General features: G+C 45.5%; 1 protein-coding gene and 1 long non-coding RNA gene across 3 annotated transcripts in view; one reads left to right on the top strand and one right to left on the bottom strand.

Moving 5' to 3' along the window:
* Nucleotides 1-9762, bottom strand: part of LOC102543956 (actin gamma 2, smooth muscle) — a 15370-nt gene extending 5608 nt beyond the window's left edge. Inside the window, exons 1-5 of the mRNA XM_072937511.1 lie at nt 9592-9762; nt 9019-9147; nt 2423-2533; nt 2083-2167; nt 321-482 (exon numbers count right to left, since the gene is read on the bottom strand). Of these exons, the coding sequence (XP_072793612.1) occupies nt 321-482; nt 2083-2167; nt 2423-2533; nt 9019-9147; nt 9592-9717 (613 nt within the window). The 5' untranslated portion in view covers nt 9718-9762. The remainder of the gene's footprint in view (nt 1-320; nt 483-2082; nt 2168-2422; nt 2534-9018; nt 9148-9591) is intronic.
* Nucleotides 9595-24435, top strand: LOC140685635 (uncharacterized). 2 transcript variants are annotated; one of them, XR_012058886.1, is made up of 3 exons: nt 9595-9718; nt 15930-16093; nt 24255-24435. It is a non-coding gene; the product is annotated as an uncharacterized lncRNA (long non-coding RNA). The 2 variants fall into 2 exon arrangements; XR_012058887.1 differs by lacking the exons at nt 15930-16093; nt 24255-24435 and adding an exon at nt 10084-10264.

Here is a 24435-nt window from a genome sequence, read left to right as displayed (position 1 = left end):
GTCCCCGGAGAGGGAGGGGGTGCTATGAAAAAGCACTTAAAGGAGGGTGAAGCTGAGTGCTTCTTAGGATAAGAAAGTGTAAGCCTTGTCCTTCTCCCCAGGGTGTCTTGGTCGGTAACATTCCTCCTTAAATAAGGCTGCCTTGACTACCTGGTCTTGTCCAGACAGTCCAGGGGCCCAACCCCAGACCAGGGCCTCCCTGTCTACCCTAAGGGAGTTCGGGGACTCAGGACCACTGACTTCTCGTTAGTCCTGAAAACCTCTGGTCCTAGATCACATGTGATTCTGAGCGCAAGTCCAGTCCAGAAGAAGCTGGATACCTGTGGTCACAAAGGAATAGCCCCTCTCTGTGAGGATCTTCATGAGGTAGTCCGTGAGGTCGCGGCCAGCCAGATCAAGGCGCATGATGGCGTGCGGCAGCGCGTAGCCCTCGTAGATAGGGACGTTGTGGGTGACGCCGTCCCCCGAATCCAGGACAATGCCTAAGGACAGAGGGGATAAGGACCTATGAAAACCTTTACATTTCTTTCATCTGCCTCTTTGTAGGACCTGTTACCAAATGCAATTCTGCTACCATATTTTTCTTTAGCAGCTAGAAAATTCACCCACTGTGAGAATCATCACTCATATTTCTTTTGTGTACATCAATTTTTGTGTGTGTCAGTTTATTCTCCCCAGTGAGACTGTAGTCTTCTGGAAGACAAGTAAAATGTCTCCTCTTCCTCTGTTCCATGTCACAGAAGTGCCATGTCAACTGGCATCTAGGATGCACTTCCGCTAAGCAAGGCTGGATAAGTTGCGTATTCTTCAGGCATCAAACTAACACGTGTGCCCATGCAGTTAGAATGTTAGCTCTAAAACGACAGTAAAAACCAGCTTGAAAAAACAACATTCTCTACTGATGAACCTTTTAGTAAACCGAGAAGGGAAATAAGTTTTCTCAATATGATAAGAAATCCCTCTAGATCCAACAGCCACAGCATAATTGACGGGAGAAACACTACAATAGTGTTGTTGTATGATTATGATTGAATAATGTCCTGCATGTTCTAGCCAACGCAATAAGACAGAAAATAGAAATAACAGGTATTGTTATCAAGGGAAACAGAATTTTCATTGTTTGCAGACGATATGGTTGTATACCTAGAAGACCTCAGAGAATCAACTGAGAAATCGTCAGAGTTAATAAGAAGGTTCAGTAAGGGCCAGATCCCAAATAAATATCCAGAGACCAGTAGCTTACTCTTACACAAGGATGTTGATCACAGCATATTGTATTAAAAAAAAAAACCCTGGAGATAACCTAAAAGTTCAGCAATAGAGAAATGGTAAAATAATTAAATAAATCTTGGAACCAGCATACAATGAGTACCACGTGGCCGTTAAACACAACATTCACAACATACAGCCAAGTGCAAAGAGCAGGATACCGAACTGTATATACTCTGTATTTCCCCATCACTGTCCTTATCACCTGCAGCAAAATTAGCTTTTACTTTTGTCTCTCCTCCACGAGGCTGTCAGCTCTGTAACAGCTGGGTCTGTCTCGTTTGTCAGTGTGTGCCCACGGCCTGATGCAGTGTTTGGCATGTGGTAGGGAGTAAGGGAAAAAATATTTGCTGAACGAATGAATAAAAGGGCAAACCAATGAATACGTGAATGAACGTTTAAATGATGTTCATGGAAGTGGTCAAGTCCCTATTAAAAATTGCTCTGTTTCCCTGAGCACCTGTCTATACCGAGGCTGCATCCTACTTACACACCCACCATCACGGGTTCTGCCGCTGCTGCTTCACGAGCAGAAACATTCCAATACTGCTGGGAAGTGTGTATGAGCTCCAGACTGACTGCGGGGAGGGAAGTGGCCCTTGCCTAGTCATGGTTTGTTCCTGTAAACTCTTTCCGGCTATACTGGGTAGACTCACATCTGCATTCTACGTGGGTTTCCCTTCTGTTATCCCTAACCGAGGTCTTCCTTGGTAGCTGCCCCTTAGATTCTTCTGAACAGGAACCTCTGCAGAAGCCCAGCTCTCCCTTCCTGCCCCTCTAGTCAGAAAGGGAGCGGATTACAGTGCTACTCACCCGTTGTGCGGCCGGAAGCATAGAGGGAGAGCACGGCTTGAATGGCGACGTACATGGCGGGGACATTGAAGGTCTCAAACATGATCTGAAAGGACAATGCAGACGGGAAGACTGGCAGAAATCACAGCACCTCTTGGCCCACAGAATGGCTTGTGGTTTTGTTTAGAGCAGAACTGTGCCTATTTACCCCACTCCCACGTCCCACAGGGCTGGCATGGACTACACACGCAGCAGGTCCTCAAACAACTCTGCTGCATTGATGCACGAACGGGAGAAAGGGCCTGGCCAAGCATCCGTGTTGCATTCTTGTGTCAGTGCTCAAGTCTTCCCGGCCTCTTACCTGGGTCATCTTCTCCCTGTTGGCCTTGGGATTTAGGGGGGCCTCCGTGAGCAGGGTGGGGTGCTCCTCGGGTGCTACCCGCAGCTCATTGTAGAAGGAGTGGTGCCAGATCTGGGTGGGACAAAAGTCAGATGAGTCCAGCAGGCTCCCAGTGGGCTGGAAAATTCCGATGGACATGCCCAGGCTGGGAGAGTATGGTACAAATTTTCTCAGACTGGATTGGCTCTGGAGAAGAGGCTTGTCAGTCCCGGAAATTTCTTTTTGTGGGGCGGGAGAGGTGGTAATTAGGTTTATTTATTTATTTATTTGAAGGGAGGAGCTGGGGATTGAACCAAGGACCTTGTGCATGCTAAGCATATGCTCTACCACTGAGCTATACCCTCCTCATCCTGGGAATTTCTGATTGACCTTTAGAGGCTATATTCCTTCTCAACAGGGCCCCAGACAGGACTCAGACTTGGGGCCAATAGACTTAGCATGTTGATTATTTCCACCTGAACTTGCCTCCTCTTTATTCTTCTCCCTTCTCGCTCCTGCTCTGTGCCCTGGGGGGCCAGGCCCATTGCAGCTCTCTGGTTCCTGGCTGTGTCTGGCTGATGGAAGATACCAGCAAGAGGCTGGAGAGTGAGAGGAGGGAGAAGGGAGGAGGGCAGGGGTCCTCCTGGCAGCGATGTGGCCGTCCCTGAGCACAGCTCCTCTTGGGCAGCCCCTCTTCAGGCTCCAGCTGTCACTGAGCCCTGGTGACGCTGCCCTTGCCCCATTCGGCCTTACAACCATAAGAGCTTCCTCTGTTGCTAGTACTTGGGTGCCTCCACATCCGTTCTGGTTCCCTAATCCTGCTGACACCTCTGTAAGTCGTCCTTCCTTAAATTAATTTCAAAACCCCAGCTCGGTGTCTATGATTTCCTGCTGAAACCTGACAGATATGCGTGAACTTTCACTTAGACTTTTCAGCTTGGATAATTCCTCGTCGTGGGGCGCTGCCCTGTGCATCACGGAATGTTCAGCAGCATCCCTGACTCCCACTCACTAGGTGCCAGTAGCATCTCTGGAGCTCGATGAGCGAAAATAATCTCCAGACATGGCCAAATGCCCGCTGGGAGGCCAAATCGCCCTGGCTGAGAATCACCGCTGCAGAGGAAGTGATTTCTTTGCTCTGTGCCCAGTTCCCTCTTCAGCGACCCAGAGGGATTCGGCAAAGAGTGGCAGGGACGTAGGGCTTTAATTTCATCAGAGGTGGGGCACGGGGCCCTTTGAGTCCATTGTACCCGTGTATTCACGGACCCTCGCTTTGTGCTAGGATGGTGCTGAGTGTGATGAAGGCAGACAGGAATCAGACACGGCCCCGAGATCTTAGTTTCAAAGTCTAGAGAGGAGACAGGCAGTGGAAAAGACAAAATACAAAGACACATCCAGATTTAAGTGAAGGAAGAGGCAGGAGAAGTTCATTTTCTGGGAGATTTGAGTGGGCCCTGAAGGCAAAGGAAGGTCTGCAGAGACTGAGAAAGGCATCTTGAGAGCAAATGGCACAAGGGGAAGCCTGGACTGTGGAAGGCGCCCAGGAGACACACGAGAGATGGCAACAGGTCTCAGTCACGTGATGTCAGAATTTCCTCAGATGTGGGTCCCTGACGCTTTGTAACAGAATGACCTGGGACAGGTGTTACAGCTGCAGGTGCCTAGGCTGTATCCCAGACCCACGAATCGGAATCTCCGGGTGCTGGGACCAAGCGTCTGCACTTGATTTTCTTTCATTTTGGGGAGATTTTATAAAGTACTTGAAAGATTAAAGATGTTAACAATTTTAAAATCAGAGAAATATTTTTAAGAGGAATAAAAATTCCCCATATTTCCATCACCTACTAATGAACATTCTGGCCTTTTCCTTCTCCCTAAACTTTCATCTTTCTGTATTTTCAAATGTATTATTATTACCATTTATTTACTTTACATACTTTCACTTATTTGTTATTCACTCTTATTATACTTTTATGCTTGATTTTGTTTCCTGTCAGCTTTCAGTTAATATAACATAAATAACTTTCTTTCTCATGGAAAACATTTATTTTTAATAAATTGAACAAAAAATTATTTTTAAGAGTTATGCAACATTTTTCGTATAGTTCACCATCATATATTTAATCACAGTGCTATTCAAGGTATCTGATTTTTGCTTATAAATAATCTTGTGATAGCCATCTTTGTGTATATTATATTTTCTTTTTTCTTTTCAGGATGTTTTCCAAAGAAAAAAGTTCTGAAAGTAGAATCAGTGGGCTAAAGAGGATGGCAATTGGAAAACCTTTCGATTTCTATTACCCACAAAGAGGCTAAATTGGTCTTTAGTTCAGAATATGAAGACACTTGTTTTATCCTTTCCTGCATTTAGTATTCTTACTCTTAAAATACGAAATAGATTGATAGGTAAAAATAACACCTAGTTTTTTTTACTTTGCATTTTAAAATAAGTTTTAAAAATAATTTTTCAAAGAAGTTTAAACTTTTCCAGACTGTCAGCTTTTGATAATTTCTTTTTGGCCAATTATCAGGTTATGTCCCTTGATTACTTCTCTGGTGGAGAGTTACTGTTTTTAATTATCAATTGACAGAAGCTGTTTATATTAATCCTCCATTGCATTTGTTGTGAACATTGAAAAAATTTTTGTTATTGAAGTAGTCATTTACAGTGTGTCAATTTCTGGTGTACAGCACAATGTCCCAATCATGGACACACATCCACGCATTTGGTGAACATTGTTTGTAATTTGTTGTTTGCCTTTTAAATTTGGTTTTATTTTTTATGTATCAACCAGAAGTTATGATATTTAAGAGATCATATCTGTCATTCCTTTTCTTTTTATAAAAATTATTTATTTATTTATTTATTTATTTATTTTTAGGTTTTCTCTTTTTCTGTTGTTTTTTGGGGGCAGATTCCATCAGTTTTTTAAAATTTATTTTCAAAATTTTTATTTATTTATTTATTTAAGGTTTTCTCTTGCTTTTTTGGGGTAGGGGGTAAGTAATTAGGTTTGTTTGTTTGTTTGTTTATTTATTTAACAGAGATACTGGGGATTAACCCAGAACGTAGTCCAGTCATGTGTGCTAAGCATGCCCTCTGCCACTGAGCTATATCCTCCCCCCTTTGTCATTCTTTTTCCCTATGACTTCTTTCACCGGAAGTTTAATAAATACTCGTACTTACTATATTGTATTCTTTATCATTTGAATTTTTATATTTAACTTTTATATTCAATTGATATTTGTTGGATGAAACGGTACGAGGTAAGGTCAATAAACAGATTCCCCGTCCCCCAAATAACTCATCGGCTGTCAGAGAACAGTTCATTAAATAATCCTTTTCTCCCATCTGGTGTTGGAAGTTTCACTTACCATGTATTTCCTTTTTACCACTGTACTAGTACCAAATCGTTTGATTTTTTGTAACTCTACATTATATCTTAATGTTTGGATGTGGCAAGTCTCCTCTCATAGTTTTTCTTATTCACTTTACTCTCATAGATTTTGCCTTATTTATTTCCCCATCCTTTATGATTATCGTGCATAATTAAAACTTGTGATATTTTTGGTCAAACTCACAGAAGCAGAGAGCAGAGTGCTGGTTTCCAGGAGCTGGGGGAAGGGAAAGTGGGAAGTTGGTCAAGGGGTCCAGAGTTTTAGTTATGTAGGTGAGTAAATTCTGGTGAGCTTGGTGACTCTAGGTAACGATGCTGTCCTGTACACTTGAAATTTGCTAAGAGGGTAAATCCCAAGTGCTCTCAGTACAAGAAAAAAAAAAAAACAACTATGTGAGGTAGTAGACACGTTAATTAGCTTGAATATGGTGACTGTTACATAATGTATACACGTATCAAACCATCAAGTTGTGTACCTTGAATACATACAATTTTAAACATTGTGGGATTTTTATTAGAATGGCAATGAGACTATAAATTAATTTGAGAAGATTTGATAGCTTTACCCTATTTGGTTTTTCTTTTAAGGCACATAATATATTTTTAGGGCTTCCTTTAAAGAGTTCATATTACTATGATGAACAAAACACTTTGTCTGTTGTTTTTGAGTTAGATTGTTTGATATTGTTCAATATATATGAATAATATGTACCATTTATTGAGCATTAAGTATGTTCCATGCTTTGGGGTTATATTAAATATTTGACCAGCTCAACCTCCAAAGCACCCAAAGAGGAAAGTATTTTTATCTCCACAAATAAGGAAGCCGAGGCTCAGAGGGGGGGATTTGCTCCCAGATCTCCTCACCACTCACTCCAGGGTCTGTGCTCTTAACAGTGAAGCAAAAGCTATTGTATTTTACCAATTTATCTCACATCCCAAGTTTACTGAATCTAAGATTTAGAGAAAAGTAAATGTGAAGCATAGATTTCAAACCAACTTTTCTTTATTCCCTGTTGCAATCTGCTCAGTAAGCTCTGTATCACATTTCAAAAAGCAGTCATTGCAGAAACAAGAACTCTCAGACAACCGTCAGCAGAAATTATCAAAAGAATATCAGAAAGGCTCTATTAGTATTTTGCACACATGATTTTGTTCAACACAAGCTGCCATTTAAAAATTATCCCTCTAACAAAGGAGGCAAGAATGGAATACAATGGAATAAAGACAGTCTCTTCAGCAAATGGTGTTGGGAAAACTGGACAGCAGCATGTAAAGCAATGAAGCTAGAACACTCCCTTATGCCATACACAAAAATAAACTCAACATGGATCAAAGACTTAAACATAAGACAAGATACAATAAACCTCCTAGAAGAAAATATAGGCAAAACATTATCTTACATACATCTCAAAAATGTTCTCCTAGAACAGTCTACTCAAGCACTGGAAATAAAAGCAAAAAGAAACAAATGGGACCTAATGAAACTTACAAGCTTCTGCACAGCAAGGGAAACCATAAGTAAAACAAAACAACAACCTACGGAATGGGAGAACATTTTTGCAAATGAAACCAACAAAGGCTTGTTCTCCAGAATATATAAGCAGCTCATATGACTTAATAAGAAACAAACAAACAACCCAATCCAAAAATGGGCAGAAGACCTAAACAAGCAATTCTCCAAGGAAGAAATACAAATGATCAATAGGCACATGAAAAAATGCTCAATATCACTAATTATCAGAGAAATGCAAATCAAAACTACAATGAGGGATCACCTCACACCAGTCAGAATGGCCATCATTCAAAAGTCCACAAATGACAAATGCTGGAGAGGCTGTGAAGAAAAGGGAACCCTCCTACACTGCTGGTGGGAATGCAGTTTGGTGCAGCCACTGTGGAAAACAGTATGGAGATTCCTCAAAAGACTAGGAATAGACTTACCATATCACCCAGGAATCCCGCTCCTGGGCATATATCCAGAACCAACCCTACTTCAAAATGACACCTGCACCCCAGTGTTTAGCAGCACTATTTACAATAGCCAAGAAATGGAAACAGCCTAAATGTCCATCAACAGATGACTGGATAAAGAAGCTGTGGTATACTTATACAATGGAATACTATTCAGCCATAAAAACTGACAACATAACACCATTTGCAGCAACATGGATATTCCTGGAGAATGTCATTCTAAATGAAGTAAGCCAGAAAGAGAAAGAAAAATACCATATGAGATCGCTCATATGCAGAATCTAAAAAAAATAAATACAAAACAGAAACAGACTCATAGACAGAATACAAACTTGTGGTTGCCAAAGGGGTGGGGGGTAGGAAGGGACAGACTGAGATTCCAAAATGTAGAATAGATAAACAGCATTATACTGCATAGCACAGGGAAATATATACAAGATCTTGTGGTAGCTCACAGCGAAAAAAATGTGACAATGAATATATGTATATTCACGTATAATTGAAAAATTGTGCTCTACACTGAAATTTGACACAACATTGTAAAATGACTATAACTCAATTTAAAAAATGTTAAAAGTAAATAAATAAAAAAGTTACCCCCCTACACACATCTTCTGACACACACAAAAACAACTTCTAGAAATCCCTAGAGATTCCAACTTAAAATTTTCACTAGAGAAGCATCATAATAATATAGCATCGATGCGCCACCTATCTGAGGTCATGATGGGGAAAATAAAAGGAAAAAGCTATTTGCTTTTCTAGAGGCAGCAGCATGTTTTAAAGAAGGATAAGCACTGGGCTGGAGTGAAAGATGCAGGAAAGGATGAAGCTGGGACTTAGGTGGGACCCAGTCCTCAGATGCCAGGCGGCGAGTTAGTAACCTACTGTTAGTGAGCAGCGCCTGAAGGGTCCGACCGAGGAGGTGAGTCTGTTTTCAGAAAGATAACTTTGCAGCAATGCAGAAAATGACTTGGGTGAGTGAGGCAGGAGACTGGGAAATCAGTCAGGAAGCCATTGCAATCGTCCAGTGAGAGATGTTGGCAGCCGAGGCTGAAGACAGGCCGTGGGGATGGCCAGGGAAAAAAGAAGGATGTGAGAAATATTTTAGAGCAAGAGTTAACAGGGCGGAGGCCTGCGGGATGTGAGGGTCGTGATGGCACACCGTCGTTAGCACGAGCTCGTTAGAGGGGGGTCCGCCCGTACCTTCTCCATGTCATCCCAGTTGGTGATGATGCCGTGCTCAATGGGGTATTTGAGAGTCAGGATCCCTCGCTTGCTCTGCGCCTCATCCCCCACGTAGCTGTCCTTCTGGCCCATTCCCACCATCACGCCCTGCAATGCAAAGGGGAGGGAAGGGGAGCGGAATTGGCTGAGGGCTCTACCTGGGGGGATTTAGGCATCGGAAGGTCTCCAAAGGAAGGTAAAGGCAGGAAAAATGCCCTGTTCCTCTGGAAACAGGACCAGAGACAAGGATGGGGCAGATAATGAGGATGTGGAAATGGCGGGAGAGACGGCAGAGGATTTCTGCGGGCCGGTCTCCCTTCTCTCCCCTAAAACAGCGTCGTTTTCTGAGCGAGAACAGGTAGCATCCATCCACGTCGTCCTCGTACCTTACCTTACTTCACGCGCACGCACATATGCACGCACGCACGCACACACGCACGCACGCACGCACATACGCACGCACGCACGCACGCACAGCCCGGCAGAGACTCCACGTCGGACGCAGTGCTTCCTCCCAGCAGCTCACAGTCTCAGGCCCTGCTGAGCACACACCTGGTGGCGAGGGCGCCCCACGATGGAAGGGAAGACAGCCCGGGGGGCGTCATCTCCTGCGAAGCCAGCCTTGCACAGGCCGGAGCCGTTGTCACACACGAGCGCGGTGGTTTCCTCTTCACACATGGTGAGTGTGGCCGAGTGAATCAGGGGCTGGAGCGCCTTGGGGGACTGGGGAGGAGAGAGAGAGCCGGCCACTTGTCAGAATCATGTTGGAGAGTTTTCTTGGCTTTGGGGCCTGACTGTTGGCAACCAATAGTTCCGGGAGGGACCAGGGTGGCCCTGGCCCCTCACTCTGTGGCATTGGGACCTCTCACCTCCACCCTGCCATTTGGGGCAGAATTGTGTGCCCCCCAATTTCTGTGTTGAAGTCCTAACCTCCAGTAGCCCAGAGAGTGACTGTATTTGGGGATAGGGCCTTTAAAACGGTAATTACATTAAAATGAGGTCATTTCCCAATATGACTGATGTCAAATATGCCTAATTCAATAGAACTAAATTGGAACACAGACACACAGAGAGAAAGGAAAAGACCATGTGAAAACACAGTAAGAAGACAGTCTTCTACTGGCCAAGGAGAGAGACCTCGGAAGAAACCAGCCCTGCTGACACCTTGATCTCAGACTTCTGGCCTCCAGAACTGTGGAAAAAATAAATTTCTGTTGTTAAGCCACCCAGACTGTGCTCTTTTGTCATGGCAGCCCCAGCAAATGGATCCACCTGCCTCTTAAAGACTGAAGTGGTGATGAAGCTTCAATGCAATGCAGAGAATCTCTACAAGACTTAAAGTTTAGAAAAGGGATTTAGAAATTGCAAAATACATAATTAAGAATTATTATTTAGTATGTAAAAGAACTCTTACATCAGTAAGAAAGAAATAAATAGCCCCAAAGGGGGAAAAAGAAAGACAAGAAATAGATAATTGACAGAAAAGGAAATACAAATATCCAACAATTACATGAAAAGTTGACCAGCCTCACTGCTTACCAGGAAGTGTGAATGAAATAAGATCATTTTCACCCATCGTATTGTTAAGATTCAGAGTTTTATCATAAGTGTTGGCAAAGGTGGGAAAACTAGCAGTCTGTAATCAGAGGAACAACCTGGTACTACCCGAAGGTGCCTTGAGGAATACTGTACAGAAGTTAAGAGAAGGGCCAGGCAGATCGACACGAAGTAGTACGGATAGATTTCTAAGCCACTCCACTGTGTGATCAAAAGCAAGCTGCAGAATAGAATGTTCAGCATAAAACCATCTCAGTTCTTTTTAAAGCCCCAAACAATATTTTGTATTTTCCATACTTTTCTTTTTGTGGATGTGAACCCATAGGAAAAAGTTCTGGAAAAAAAAACAAATCTAAGAATGAGTGTAATGATTACCTCTGGAGGTGGGAAGGGGACCGGGAGGGGAAGGGTCGTAATGTTAACATTTTTGACAAGGAGAGTGTATCCAGGTACAGTTTAGAATTAAAACCAATCCTATTATGTCATTAAGGACAAAAAGAGGCAGTAGTTACAGGTAAAATGTACACTAAGCATAGAAGCCCATTGAGGAGGAAGGGGGAGCCTGGGAGGAGAGAGGAAAGCCAGAGAATTCGTGCTGGGACTCACTGGCCCTGCCACTTCAGAGGAAGTAAAACAGGAGTCTTTCCTCCAGTGCAGACCCCGGAATTGAAACGACTGCAGAGGGATGAGGGAATTAATTCTCCCAGCATCTGTGGCAGGTTTCTTTCTTTGGACCGGGGGAGGGGGAGGGTGTAAAAAGCCAGCACTTGGTGACCACAGGGCAGCAACAGAAGCTCGGGAGATGGTGTGGGGACTGCCTTCCGGCCTGGGAAGGCCCAGGCAGGCAGAATGGGAGTGGGAAGGGAAGAGCAGCGGACAGGCCAACTGTGGGCGTCCAGAGAAGAGAGGCAGAAAAGATGCGGAAAGAGATGGCGGCTGCCGAGGATGGTGTGCCCAAGCATCACTCAGAACACGCAGGAGAAGAGAGCAGCGCCACTGAAACCTGGGACCCTGGTCTCCCACGGCCTTATGTGGAAGGTGGACAGCGAAGACCATGGCCAAAGCCAAGAGGAGACAGAGCCACAGGCCTGTGAATGATATTCAGTATTTTGCAGTATGGTGAAAAAGAATATGAAAACGAACATATATATATATTCATGTATGACTGAAGCATTATGCTGTACACCAGAAACTGACACGACATTGTAAACTGACTAGACTTCTATAAAAACAGAGAGAGAGAGAGAGAAAGAAAGAAAGAAGAAGAAGAAGAAGAAAGGCTACCGAGAGACTGAGCAGAAGCTCTTTCACATAATTTTCAGACTAAAAGGAAGCCCTTCCCGGTGATATTCAAGCAGAGGGCACCCTAGCAGGGAGGCCCACTGTGACTTGTTGAATCCAGATCTGCTCTGTCCCTGTCGACCTTCACGAGTCCCCAAGGCCATGGAGATCAAGTCCCAGGTCTCAAACTCAGCCCACAAGGCCCAGCAAGATCTGGCCCCGCCTGTGTCTCCAGGCTCATCTCCCCTCTCGTACCCCTTGGCCTTCTCTCTCTGGCTGTGTGGGTTCTCTTAACTGTGTCATCTCCTCTCCCTTCTGGACCTTTAGACATGGGGTCTGGAACACCCCCCACCCCCGTTTGCTCCTCTGCCTCCTGTCACCTGTCAGTCCTCTGCATCAACACTGCATTTTCACGAGGCCTCTCTGGCCCACCCACCTCAGTTAGTGGCCCTTCTTCTTTGCCTCACAGCACCTCGAATGTGTCCCTGCAGCGATCATCTCTGCACAACGGGGCTCAGCTGTATTTCTGTAAAGGCAGGAGCTGGGTCTGCTCTTTTCTCCAGCGATTCATCGATATGCCTAACACCCTGGCACAGGGTGGGCCCTTAAACATTTGTTTAATCAATAGTGATTAAACTCATCCAAATGAATGAGTGAATGAATCAATGGATGTCAAGGAGCAGGATTTTCAGATTAACAGAAGTCGAACAAATCTGGGTAAGAGGATACCAAGGTCTGAGGTGAGGCGGCGACTGAAGGAAAGTATTTAGTTGCTCAAAACAATATCATCTCTCGTCTGAACAGTTTCTGGATTGCAGAGAAGCTCCCTCAGCTCCCACCGTGTTAGAAGACTGGAGACATGGAGAGATATCAGGAGGCAGAGATGGCAGATATTTTCCCAGTGTTCAAAAAGGAAAAGAAGGCAGTTGTCTAAAACCTCAGATAATCTTGATGTGAAAATTAGGCACATTTCCAGAAGGTGTTATCAAAGAAAGCATCATTAAAGAAACAGTGATCTTTTGTAATTGGTAAGAATCTACCAGGAACAAATGCTGGCAGAGGAACAGCCTCCCCTTTTTTCCCAGGACCACCAGGCTGGAAATGCAGAAGGTGGGAGACACTGAGCTCAACTTGATCTCACCCTCTGACAAGTTCTCCCGTGATATCCCTAGTGATAAAGTCCCACGGGCTGAACAAAAAATCAGTTGGGCATATTTACAGCTGCCTGCGTTACTGTCATTGAAAGGTGTTCATGGATAGGTCAGTGTCAACCTGGAGGCATCAGTATGCCTCAGAGCTCCACTCTTGGTCCTTCCTCATGTGAAACTCTGATAAATGAGTTGGATGAAAATATAGAATACATGCTTAAATTTCCAGATAAAACAAATATGTTGGATGGAGGAACCAAAGTCCAAGATCTCACAAAGCAGAAGGAAATGGGCGGAATGCAATACAATTAAATTTAATAGGATAAATGTGAGGGTCTGGATGTGAGTCTAGATAACCAGACTGTGAAAGCTCTTGTTCGGCAGCTGTGAGCAGGACCTAGTGTGCTGTTGACAGTTCGCGATGTGCTGTAGCCAGGCCTAAAAGCTAACCCCACCTCTGGCTGGAGAACTGTGTCCCGTTCTCAGGGCCACCCTCGCAGGCAGAGGCGTGGGGAGGCGGGCTTGCGTTCACTGCTGACACGTGTTGAATTGAACTGCTTTTCTGAAGGGAGATTCAAACATGCTTATCAAAAGCCTTAAAAATGTTGACTCCACAAAGACACTTGTGGGAATTTATCATTGGGAAAATACTCATCGGTGAGTGCAAAGATTGGGCCAGGAGTCAGTTTCTCACAGCTTTGTTTAAAATAATCAAAATCAGAAACAAACTGAATGTTGAAAAAAGTTATTGGATAATAAACAAATCATTTTGTAAACTAGTTGCCAGAAACCTCCATAAGATAGAGAGAATATTTAATGCAGTGGAAAATATGCAAGCCTCTTTGTTAGGTAAAACAGCAGTATGTTCCGTGGTTCATTTTCGGTAAAAATGTATTTTTAATTAAAAAAAAATAGGGGCCTCCCACATACATTATCTGTTTAATCCTCACAAAAGCCCTGAGGGAAGATATTTTTATTCCCATTTTACAGACAAGGAAACCAAGTCTCAAGGAAGAGAAAGGACTTAGCCCACGGGCTCCTGGCTGGGAGAGCAGGGCTGGCCGGCCCAGAACAGGTTCCAAATCCAGGCCTACACCTTCCCCATCACCTCAGTGAAACTCTCACGACTTCTCCATGTTTGGTGTTTTGCTTCTGCCTCCCCGTCTCTCTAGGGCTGGTGGCAGCCAAAGCCCTAAAACAAAAGGGTCTGTGTTCTTTTCTCTCTCTGAGCCTCTGAGCCCCTCCTATGCCACAACGAGGTCTGGATCTATGTGTACAGCCTCCACGCCGGCGTTTAGCACACAGTGGGTGCTCAGTGAATGTTGGTTGACTGTCCCACCACCTTCCTGGCCCTCCCCCGGGTGGTCTGCTCTGCCCCCACAGGCCCCACGTCTCATGACAGCTCAGTCACGTGGGCCTGATTTAGACCCACCCAGGGACAGTGCTCTGCACAAGCTGGTCAGCAAAGAGCTATTTCCCTGTTCTAGCAGGGGGTCCGCCCCGAGTGGAAGAGCACCTCTAAAGCTAGAAGGCAGCTAGGAGGCAACGCTGCCCCCCGGTGGCTGCCTCCCTCTGGGGTCCCGTCAGCACCCCTCTCTCATGCCTTTCTGGCTTTCCGACGAGCCCTTTTGTCTCCACCTGAAGTTCCCTATGCATGGAAAGAAAGAGGGCTTTGGACTTGCTTTCCAGCTGCTGAGACAAGCCACAAAGCAGCTTCAAGCTGTCAACAATGCCATTCTACAGCACTTCAGGTGGATTTAAATCCGCTTTTTCGAAGTCGGAGCCAAATGAGAAGTGTGAGGGTGGGGTGCAGGCAGGGTGAGGGGTGCTCGCCTGGAGTGGAGCCTCGATGGGGACCCCAGCTGCCCCGGGGAGAAGGGTTTGACCACGGAGCCTGGCTCTCCTGGAATGTCTCTGGCGGGAGAAACTCTAAACCTCCCTCAGCCGCTGGCTGGTAATTTGCGGCTGGACTCGAGCGTGTCAGCTGAACCAGAGCCAAAGTCACTGCGGTTTCCTGGGTCACAACCGCTTTGCACTCGCAGACAGCTGAGTGAACTGTGCTGGGCTCTTTAGCATGAACTGCATCTGGGCTTCGTTGAGGATTTCACGGAGTTGGAAACATAGCTCCCCTCTCCCCAGCAATAAGCAGGAAGAATGTGCTCTCTCACTTACCCCCCTGGATGCCCCCAAGCAAATAAGAGGATGGGATGAGAGCCAACCCCTCACTCTGAGGGAGCCGGATTTGGCTTCAGAGTCCCCTCCCACCCTCCTTTCTTTGCCCTTCTCCTGCCTCGGGGTGCCCTTTCCCCGGCCCCTCCCCGGTCTCCCACTTTGGCCTTCAGTTCCCTCCACTGTAAAACGGGAGCCGGTGGCATTTATCTCCCGGGATGATGGGTCAAACGAAATAATGGGAATGAAGTGCTTTATAAATTGTAAATCCCGGTCAGCACACTAACGCGTGTTTTTGTGCAGCCCAGGAGTTAGGAACTTTTTTTTTTAATGAAGTACCATCAGTTACAATGCGTCAATCTCCGGTGTACAGCATAATGTCCCCGTCGTGCATACATAAATATATTCGTTTTCATATTATTTTTCATTAAAGGTTACTGTAAGATATTGAATACAGTTCCCTAAGAATGGTTTTGATATTTTTAAATGGTTGCAAAAAAATATTCTCTTCAAGAAAGCAATATGAAAATCAAGTTTCAGTGCCTGTAAAGAGCTTTATTGGCTCACAGCCACATTTACATACCGTCCATGGCTGCTAGGCTACAATGGCAGAGTTGAAGACTCACAAAACCTAAAATATTTACTAGCTTGGCCTCTACAGGACAAGTTTGCCAAGCCCTGTTGTGAAAGGCGGCAGAAATAATTCTTAGTATCTCTGTTACTCTTCTCCATTAGAACTTGCTCCCAGACGAAGTCGGTCACACTGGGAGGAGATGGGTGAGCCACGTCCCAAATCAATGATTATGATGATCAACTGGAAGGTTGAATTCATGCCAGCTCCCAAAGACATTTTCGTTTTAGTGGAAAGTTAAAGTCCGAAAAGGAAGGCCGCTCCGATGGTAAGATTTCAAATAACAGTGGGGGAAATATCTTGGGGTGAGGATGCAAATGACAGGTAGGCAGCCTATCACAATCTGCACGTGCACGTATATCCACGTGATGATTGCCCAGAAGCACTCCCACGGTGAAAAATACGTGCAGCATCTCTTATTAACTTCAGGGTATCTTGACTTGTTTGACATACACTAATTAAATTAGAAACAGCTTCTGCCTAGTAACATTTCTGATTCCCAGGGATCTGCCCTTGGAGCCTGCTCTTCTAACTTTTACCCCAACCACTCACTGTCTCCTCCTGCTTAGCTCCAGTCCCAGCCCCTGTCCTGAGCTCCAGAGCCACAGAGCCAACTGCCTGCGGGGCATCTCCACCCCACGGCCCCTCGACTCCACCCCTGGGACTGCTGCCCTCATCCCCGTCCTCTAACTGGACTGGCTCCTCAGAGAATCGCACCACTCACTCAGGATGGAGCCCAGTCCTAACACTGCGACTCTGCCCTCCTCCCTCCCCACCAAGACCCAAGCCCCCCTTGCCACCCGGCACCACCCACTTGGGGCCACTGCACACTGTGGTAGCAGTCTTGGCCCGTTCCTGTCCACTCTCCTCACAGCTGCCCGAGCAGTCCCTTCAGAGGGCAAGGTTCCTGCTGTCACCCTTCTCTAGTCCCCCATTGCCCAATCCTTTAGTTCAGTGTATAAAGCCCCAGTAATCTGGCCCTGCCCACCCTTCTGACCTTAGCTCTCCCTGCTTCCTGCCTTGAAATCTATATCTATAATCTAAGTGGAATTGAGCCACTTAAAGTGTCCCAAAGACCGTGCCTTCTCTGTCCTGGGACTACCCCTTCCTCCAGGAAGCCTTCCCTGATAACTTCTAGGCTGAGTGAGGGGCTCCTCCTGGGCTTCATCCCTCTCATATATTTATCTGTTCCTCTCATCTGTCTCTCCCAGTGACTACAGAAGCCCCTACACTGTCCCTAAGGTGCAGCGACAGTGCCTGGCACATAAGCGCTCAATAAATGTTGCCGGAATGAACAAAGGAAAGGAGGAAAGAAATCTAGGCTCAAGGTCATGATGTCATACTGCCCACCTTGGTTTCCCAGGCCTGGCCTGTGAAATCTCTGCTCACCATAGTTTTCCTAATGCCCAAATAACTCTGTCACAGGAATCTCCGCCTCACTTCAGCCCAAGAGCCAGTCTCAAAGTCTAAACCCACTCAAGGAATAAAAGCAAGTGCTTAGAGCCTCCCTGTGCAAAGTGTGGTCCCAGACTTCAGCCTCAGCATCACCTGGGAGCTTATTCGAAATGGAAATTATCAGGCCCCACCCCAGTCTACTGAGTCAGAATCTGGGGTTAGAGGTCAGGCAAATTTTGAATTTTAACAGGCCTTCCAGGTGATTTTGCAAGTCTGAGCACTCAGGGCCAGGACCCGACATCACCGACCTGAGCTCTTGATACATGTGTTAGCTCACTGACTCCTTCCAACAGCACTGCCAGGTAGATCTTATTGCTATCGCTCCCCTTTTAAGGGTGAGGAAATTGAGGTTCTCAGTAACTTAGGTAGCTGGGCAGTCTGCCCCCAGGGCCTGCACCACTGCACCAGCCAGCCTCGGCTGGCAGGAGATGTCAGCGGACTCTGATCGCAAATGTGGACACAGACTCGGTCCCATTTTCCTCTTAATTGTTTGTGTCCTTGTGTCTGTGTGTGTGGTGGGGGAGGACAGTGGCACTGGCGGGTGGTTTTATAGCTGGCGTGAGTCCTTTGGACAAGTTGCTTAACTTCTCTAGGCCTCAGTGTTCTCCTCAGAGAATGAATCGGATAGTTTCATGTTCCTTCCAGCCCTAAAACCACACAATGCCTCAGGACACTTGCCCCACCCTACTCCTGACTTTTTGCCTCCCCCAATGACCCTGGAGCCTTCAAGGCTGAGAAAACTCAGCGAAGCATGCATCAGAGGTCAGAGAAACCCACAGGGGTCAGAAGAAAATACTCTCCTATCCCCAACATGACATATCAGGGACACAGGAATCATCACTGGTTTGGATTCAAATACCCCGAGGAAAGCCATTCTTCTGAAGAGCATCTGCTGCTCTAAAACAACCTCCCAGACATTCTGTGCCAGGACAGAGGATATGAGGGTGTAGATCTGCACTGGCCCTGGTGAGCACCGTGAGTAGAGACCGCAGGTGACTATCCTTCCCACCACCCAGTTAGGGAGCAGGAAGCACCGGTCCAGGCTGTCCCTGCCCCAGGATGCCCCATGGCCAGAAATGCCTCTCCCTGGCAGGCAGCAGTGTGCTTGCAGGCACCACTGCACACCGAGGGCCTTGACGTGTGACCTGGGCCGGCGTCACGGAAGCCAGGCCAATCTGGAGGCGCCGCCTGCACCCAGGGGGCCAGGCGGCCCCAGAAAGGCAGAGATGAGATGGCAGAAGCGGTGCAGTACTCACCGGGTGTATGAGAGGTCCTTCTCCCAGTGACTGAGGGCTGCTGTGTCTTTGGCATAAATACCAGAGCAATATAAAACCCCAGAGGCGGATCTTCTTTAAACAGAGTCCCTAAAAAGGCCAGCTGACGGTGTGTTAGCAATATTACCATATAAGGTGGTTTTTTCAATAAATCGGCCTTAGGGGTGGGGAAGGGGGTTGGGTAGAGTGAATTATCATTTGAGAAATGTATGCAAAAGGACTCAAGAGGCAACAGTCCCGGTGCTGGCAGATTTGTCCCTTCTGTGCTGCACTTGCATAAACAAAACTCGCACCAGGCCTTATAAGCTGCCCAGAGGGAGGCCAGATGCAGCTCTGCTTCCAGAGAGAGAACCATACCAAGAATGGCAGTGGGTCTCCTCCCTCCACACCTCCCCTCCCAGGCCCCGGGCCGGCCTGGGACACCCATGCAGTGTCCCCAGAGCGGGTGCAATTGTGCCAGGTCTGGTGCAAGACCAGGACAGCTGAAGGCTGAAGGGAAATGCCACCAGCACCTGGGAAAGCGATCCCGCGGGCCCTCCTCACCTGCGGCCCCTCACACAGCTCCTAGCCCCTGGGCTGCGGCAACTGGGGACCAGGAAACCATCAACTGCCTCCTGAACTTCACTGTTTCTGACCTTCCTCCTTTCCTTACTGGATTCCGTCCGTCAGTCCCTAAATATTGGGAATTACAGCCCAAGGCAGCTGCCAAGAAGGCTCACAGCGTGTGGAATTGTCCGTGTCCTGTGGTCCTTGCCCCTCTTATAATACATGTCCCCTTTCTGAGTAGCCGATCCATTTCCCAAACTAGCAGCTATCAGCTCTATGGCAATGACTTTCACTGCCATGTTCCTACAGTCCCAATGCCTCATGCCTGATCCAGATTAAAATTGCAGACTGCCTATTGGACATCCCCGCCCAGATGACCCTCCAAAATGGGACCCTTGTCCCCTCTGCTCGGTGCTACTATGTCTCCTGGGTTCCCTACTTCAGAGTCCTTCCCCTGCATCCTTCCAGCTAGGAACACAAGTCAGTCTAGACTCCCCGCTCTCCCTTGTGCTCCACACCCACGTGGGCACCTTTCTGGTGCCCCTCCCTTCCATCCCTGCTGGCCCTGCCCTGCTTCAGGCTCTCATCCTGTCCAGCACAGCTTCCTGACTGGCCTTCCTGACCCCGCCCCATCTTTAAACCCAGCTGTTCCCAAAGTATGGTCCCAGGCTGACCGGAAGACAGCAACAGCATGACGTGGGACATGTTAGAAATGCAGATTTTCACCTAGATGGATTGAATCAGAACCCCTGGGGATAGGGCGCAGCCATCTGCGCTTTACACACCTCCCCCACCCCGTCCAGGTAGTCAGGACACCTACCCCTCACTGGAGTACCTGCCTGTGCTGTCCTGGTCCCCCCCCCCCCGTGACTCAGCCTGAGGGCTGGGAGGCGTGTGAGGGGCAGCAGGTGAGGAGGGCACAACGGGATTGCTGTCCCGGGTATGGGTGGCATTTGGCTTTTAGTTGTCCTGAGTTTGCCCCAGACTAGGAACAACTGCACCTGCTTTGGGGACACTGCATGAAGTTCTCGGTGGTTTGGGTTGTCCTGGAGCAATGACTCGGTGTCAGGCTGTCTTCCCCGTTCGCGAAGGACTGAAGCAGATGAAGGTGTGGGGAAGGAGCGGCCGCTGCTGAGAGGACCCGGAGGAAAGACTAGGGAGGGCTCTGCATGGTGGCTTGGGACTGTCCCCTGTGGAGAAGGGGCACTGTGGCCACCATGAGGTTTACTTACTAATCTTTTGACCACTGGCCTGAGTGCTCAGCGCCGAGTCTAAATTCCAGGGCCCTCTGGGAAGCTTCCCTGAGTCTTTCAGGTCCCTGGAAAAACCCTCGCTGTAGATGGTGGGGGCAGGCCACTCAGCAGATGGAGTGGGAGCTGTCCAGCAGGGACAGAGAGCTGTCAGTCCTGGCCGGGGCGAGGCAGCTAAGAGCCGGCGCCCAGGCCGTGCACTCCCCCTAGTCTCCCGCCCTGGGCAGGGACAGGGGGCAAGTCTCTCTGACCTGATCAGGGATCTAGTGGGGGCATTTTTTCCCCTTCACAGTGTCAAGGTTGGCTCCATTCTCTTCTAATCACTCAGCACTTTGGTCAGGGTGGATGCTCACACCTTGGTTGGCAAAGTCATCTTTTTTTTTTTTTTTAAATATTTTGTTTATTATTGCATTATTTTTTAATTCTTTTTGGCTTGGGGGGGAGGAGGTAATTACATTTATTTATTTTTCTAGAGGAGGTACTGGGGATTGAACCCATGACCTCATCCGTGCTAAGCATGCACTCTATCACTTGAGCCATGCCCTCTGCCCCCGGCAAAGTCATCTTATAGACAATAAAGAGCCTGTAATCAAAGGGACTGGTTGTGATTCAGGGTCCAAACAGTCCAGAGATCAGAGTTTATCTAAATAAACTGAAGCCCTCAGGAAATGCTTAGAAAGGTGAAGACTGCCTTGACTCTGATAGAAATAGGTGGAGGACGCCAGAGGCCAAACCGGCTGCCAGAGGTACTCAGTTTTTTATAGTATGAGGAATTCCCACCCTTAATTAGTTATATCTTTGATATTTTCCTGATTTCAAAAATCATGCCAAAAAGTCAAAAAAAAAATACAAAAATGTGTATTTTAGAAAGCAAATGTCCCCTGCAATTTCATACAGACCTGAGTCAGAGAGGGCTTAGCTGCCCTTAACAGTATCATACGGATTCTTTCAGAATTTTTCCCCATGTTTTATTCCTCTTTCATATTACTCTATAAAAATGGGATTATGTTACAACATATGTTTTTACAGCTATTCTGAAATTTGTCATGCTCTCTTAATAATACCCTTGGATCTGTTCAAATTAGTTCATATAATTTTTAAAATCTTAACATAGTTTTCCACAGTGGGCTATATCGTAAGATTTTTAACCAATATCCTATGATGCAATCTTGAGTCATTTCCAATTTTCACTTATGCAAACATTGCTGCAATTAATAAAACTTCATATATTGTGCTTTGGTGCACGTGTGTGAGTATATCTGTGTGGAAAATTTTCTATTGTACGGTTTGCTTTATCTTTTTGAGTTCTAAGAGTTCTTGGAATGGTTCCTTGGTGATACCATTAGCCTTTCGTTTATCACAATAGCTGCAAATAGCCTCCCCTCCGCCCCCGCGGTTTAACATTGACTCTTTGGTTTTGTCTGGTGGCATTTGCCTTATTGGAGTTCAGTCAGATGTCTTTCCTTTTTGGTGTCTGTGTTTCATAATATCATTAGTTCTTTTATTTTGTTTTCTATTTTATTTTTCATTGTGCTAAAATAGACATAAGATTTACCATCTTAACCATTTTAAGTGTACAGTAGTATTAAGTATATTCACTTCGTTGTGCAAAACAGTCTCCAGAATGATTTCGTCTTGCAAAACTGAAACACAGTACCCAGTAAACCGCAACTCCCTAGCCCCGCTGATAGCCATCTTTCTACTTTCTGTCTGGATTTGGCAACCCTGGGTACATCACGTACGTGGAATCATACGACACTTGTGTTTGTGTGTGACTGGCGTATTTCACTCAGCGTGATGTCCTCAAGGTTCATTCATGTTGTAGCAGGTGTCAGAATGCCCTTTCTTTTTAAGGCTGAGTAGCATTCCATTGTACGTATGTACCACGATTTGCTTATCCATTCATCTGTTGAGAGACAGCTGGGTTATTTTCACCTCTTGGCTACTGTGAATAATGCTGCTTTAAACATGGGCATACCAACCTCTTTGAGATCCTGCTTTCAATTCTTTTGAGTGTATACTCGAAAGTGAAATTGCTGGACCACATGGCGATTCTGTTTTTAATTTTTTCAGGAACTGCCACACTGTATTCCACAGCAGCTACACCATTTTACATTCCCACCAACTGTACACAAGGGTTCCAATTTCTCCACTTCCTCACCAACATTATTGGAAAATAGCCATCCTTATAGGTGTGAGGTGGTATCTCATTGTGTAGTTTTAAAAAAATTAAATAGACTTTATTTTTTAGAGTAATTTAGGTTTATAGAAAAATTGAACTGAAAGTACAGAGATTTCCCATATATCCCTTCCCCCCACATATGCATAGCCTTCCCCGTAGCAACATCCCCAGCCAGAGTGGTACGTGTGTTAAAATTGATGAAACTACAATGACGTATCATTATCACCCAAAGTCCGTAGTTTACATTAGAGTTCACTTTTGGTGTTGTACATTCTATAGGTTTTGACAAATGTGTAGTATCATGTATCCATCATTACAGCATCATAAACGATAGAATCATTGTCCTAAAAAATCCTCTGTGCTCCACCCATTCACCCCTCCCCACCTTCCAACCCCTGGCAATCACTGATCTTTTTATAGTCTCCACAGTTTTGCTTTTTCGAGAACGCCATATAGTTTGCATTGTACAGTATGTAACCTTTTCAGACTGGCTTCTTTCACATCATATGCATTTAAGATTCCTTCATGTCTCTTGATGGTTCGATAGCTCATTTCTTTTTCAGTGGTGAAAAATATTCCATTGTCTGGATGTACCACAGTTTATCCATTAACCTACTGAAGGACATCTTGATGCTTCCAAGTTCGTCAATTTTGAATAAAGCTTCTCTAAACATCCTTGAGCAGGTTTTTGTGTGGATGTAAGTTTTCAACTCATTTGAGTAAATACCAGGATTGCAATTGCTCGATCATATGATGAGAGCATGTTTGGTTTTGTAAAACAATTACCAAACTGCTTTCCAAAGTGGCTGTACCATTTTGTAGAGTTCCTATTGCTTCACATCATTGTGGTTTTGATTTGCATTTGAGCACTTCTTTTTCCTGTCAAAAATTTTCTTGCACTTCACAGTTGTTGGTCTATTCAGTTCTTTGAGGGAAGGAAATAGCAAATATCATTTATTCAGGCCCTCTTTAAAATAAAATTTTGCCATTTTATTTTTGTCAAAATAGAAATTCATTCATTTTCTTCTCATTTAAAAGGAGTACTTATTCAAAACTTTTCAGGAAAAAAAAATATGAAGTAGAAAATAGAAGTCCCCACCATCCAGATAACCATTGTGAACTAAGCGCTTGGCAGACATTCTTCAATTCAAAGGCACAGCTATCCTACTGTACACACTGTACATACCTACACACTGTATATACTACAAAATGTATTTCATTTGTTAATTATCTTTCATTTGCTACTAAAACATCAGCTCTGGGGAGGCAACAAAAGGAACTGTTCTTTGCTTTTCTGCTCACTGCTGTATTCCCTATGACTAGAGGAGGTCCTGACACCTGTGGGTCCTTAAGAAATAGCTATTTGTTAAATGAAGAAATAAACAAGCCCCACTTTTCTCACTTAACAAAATGTCTTGGAATTTTTCTTTTTCCTATGTCCTTAGATTTTCATCATCATCTATTTTATTGGCTGCACATATTTCAATGTACTTATCAAACTAGTCCTTTACTGACTGGCTGTATAAGTAATTTCCACTTTGTCACTGTTGTAAACAATATTGTGATGAATACGCTGTTACTTATGTTTGTGTTGTGAGATTATCTCCTTAGATCATTCCAAAAGGAGAAATTTCTCGGTGAAGTAGGATGTACATTTTAATTATAAATCATTTTGCTAAGCCAGACCTTCAGAAAGTAATTGCAATTTATTCTCCCCCTCAGGCACAGGAGTGCTCACTTAGAATCTCGCTGGAGAGCATCAAACCTTTTAATCTTCACAACCTAATAGGTGAAAATAGTGCTGGGTTTCAATTTGCGTTTATCTGGTTATTAGTGAGTTATGCACCTTTTCTTATTTATTGTTAATTTGTATCTCTTCTTTTGTGAGTTGTGTGATTGAGTT

This window comes from Vicugna pacos, chromosome 15 (genome assembly GCF_048564905.1).
Source record: "Vicugna pacos chromosome 15, VicPac4, whole genome shotgun sequence".
Classification (NCBI taxonomy): Eukaryota; Metazoa; Chordata; class Mammalia; order Artiodactyla; family Camelidae; genus Vicugna; species Vicugna pacos.
The sequence above is the reverse complement of the archived record's forward strand: the minus strand, read 5'-3'. Positions and strand labels throughout refer to the sequence as shown.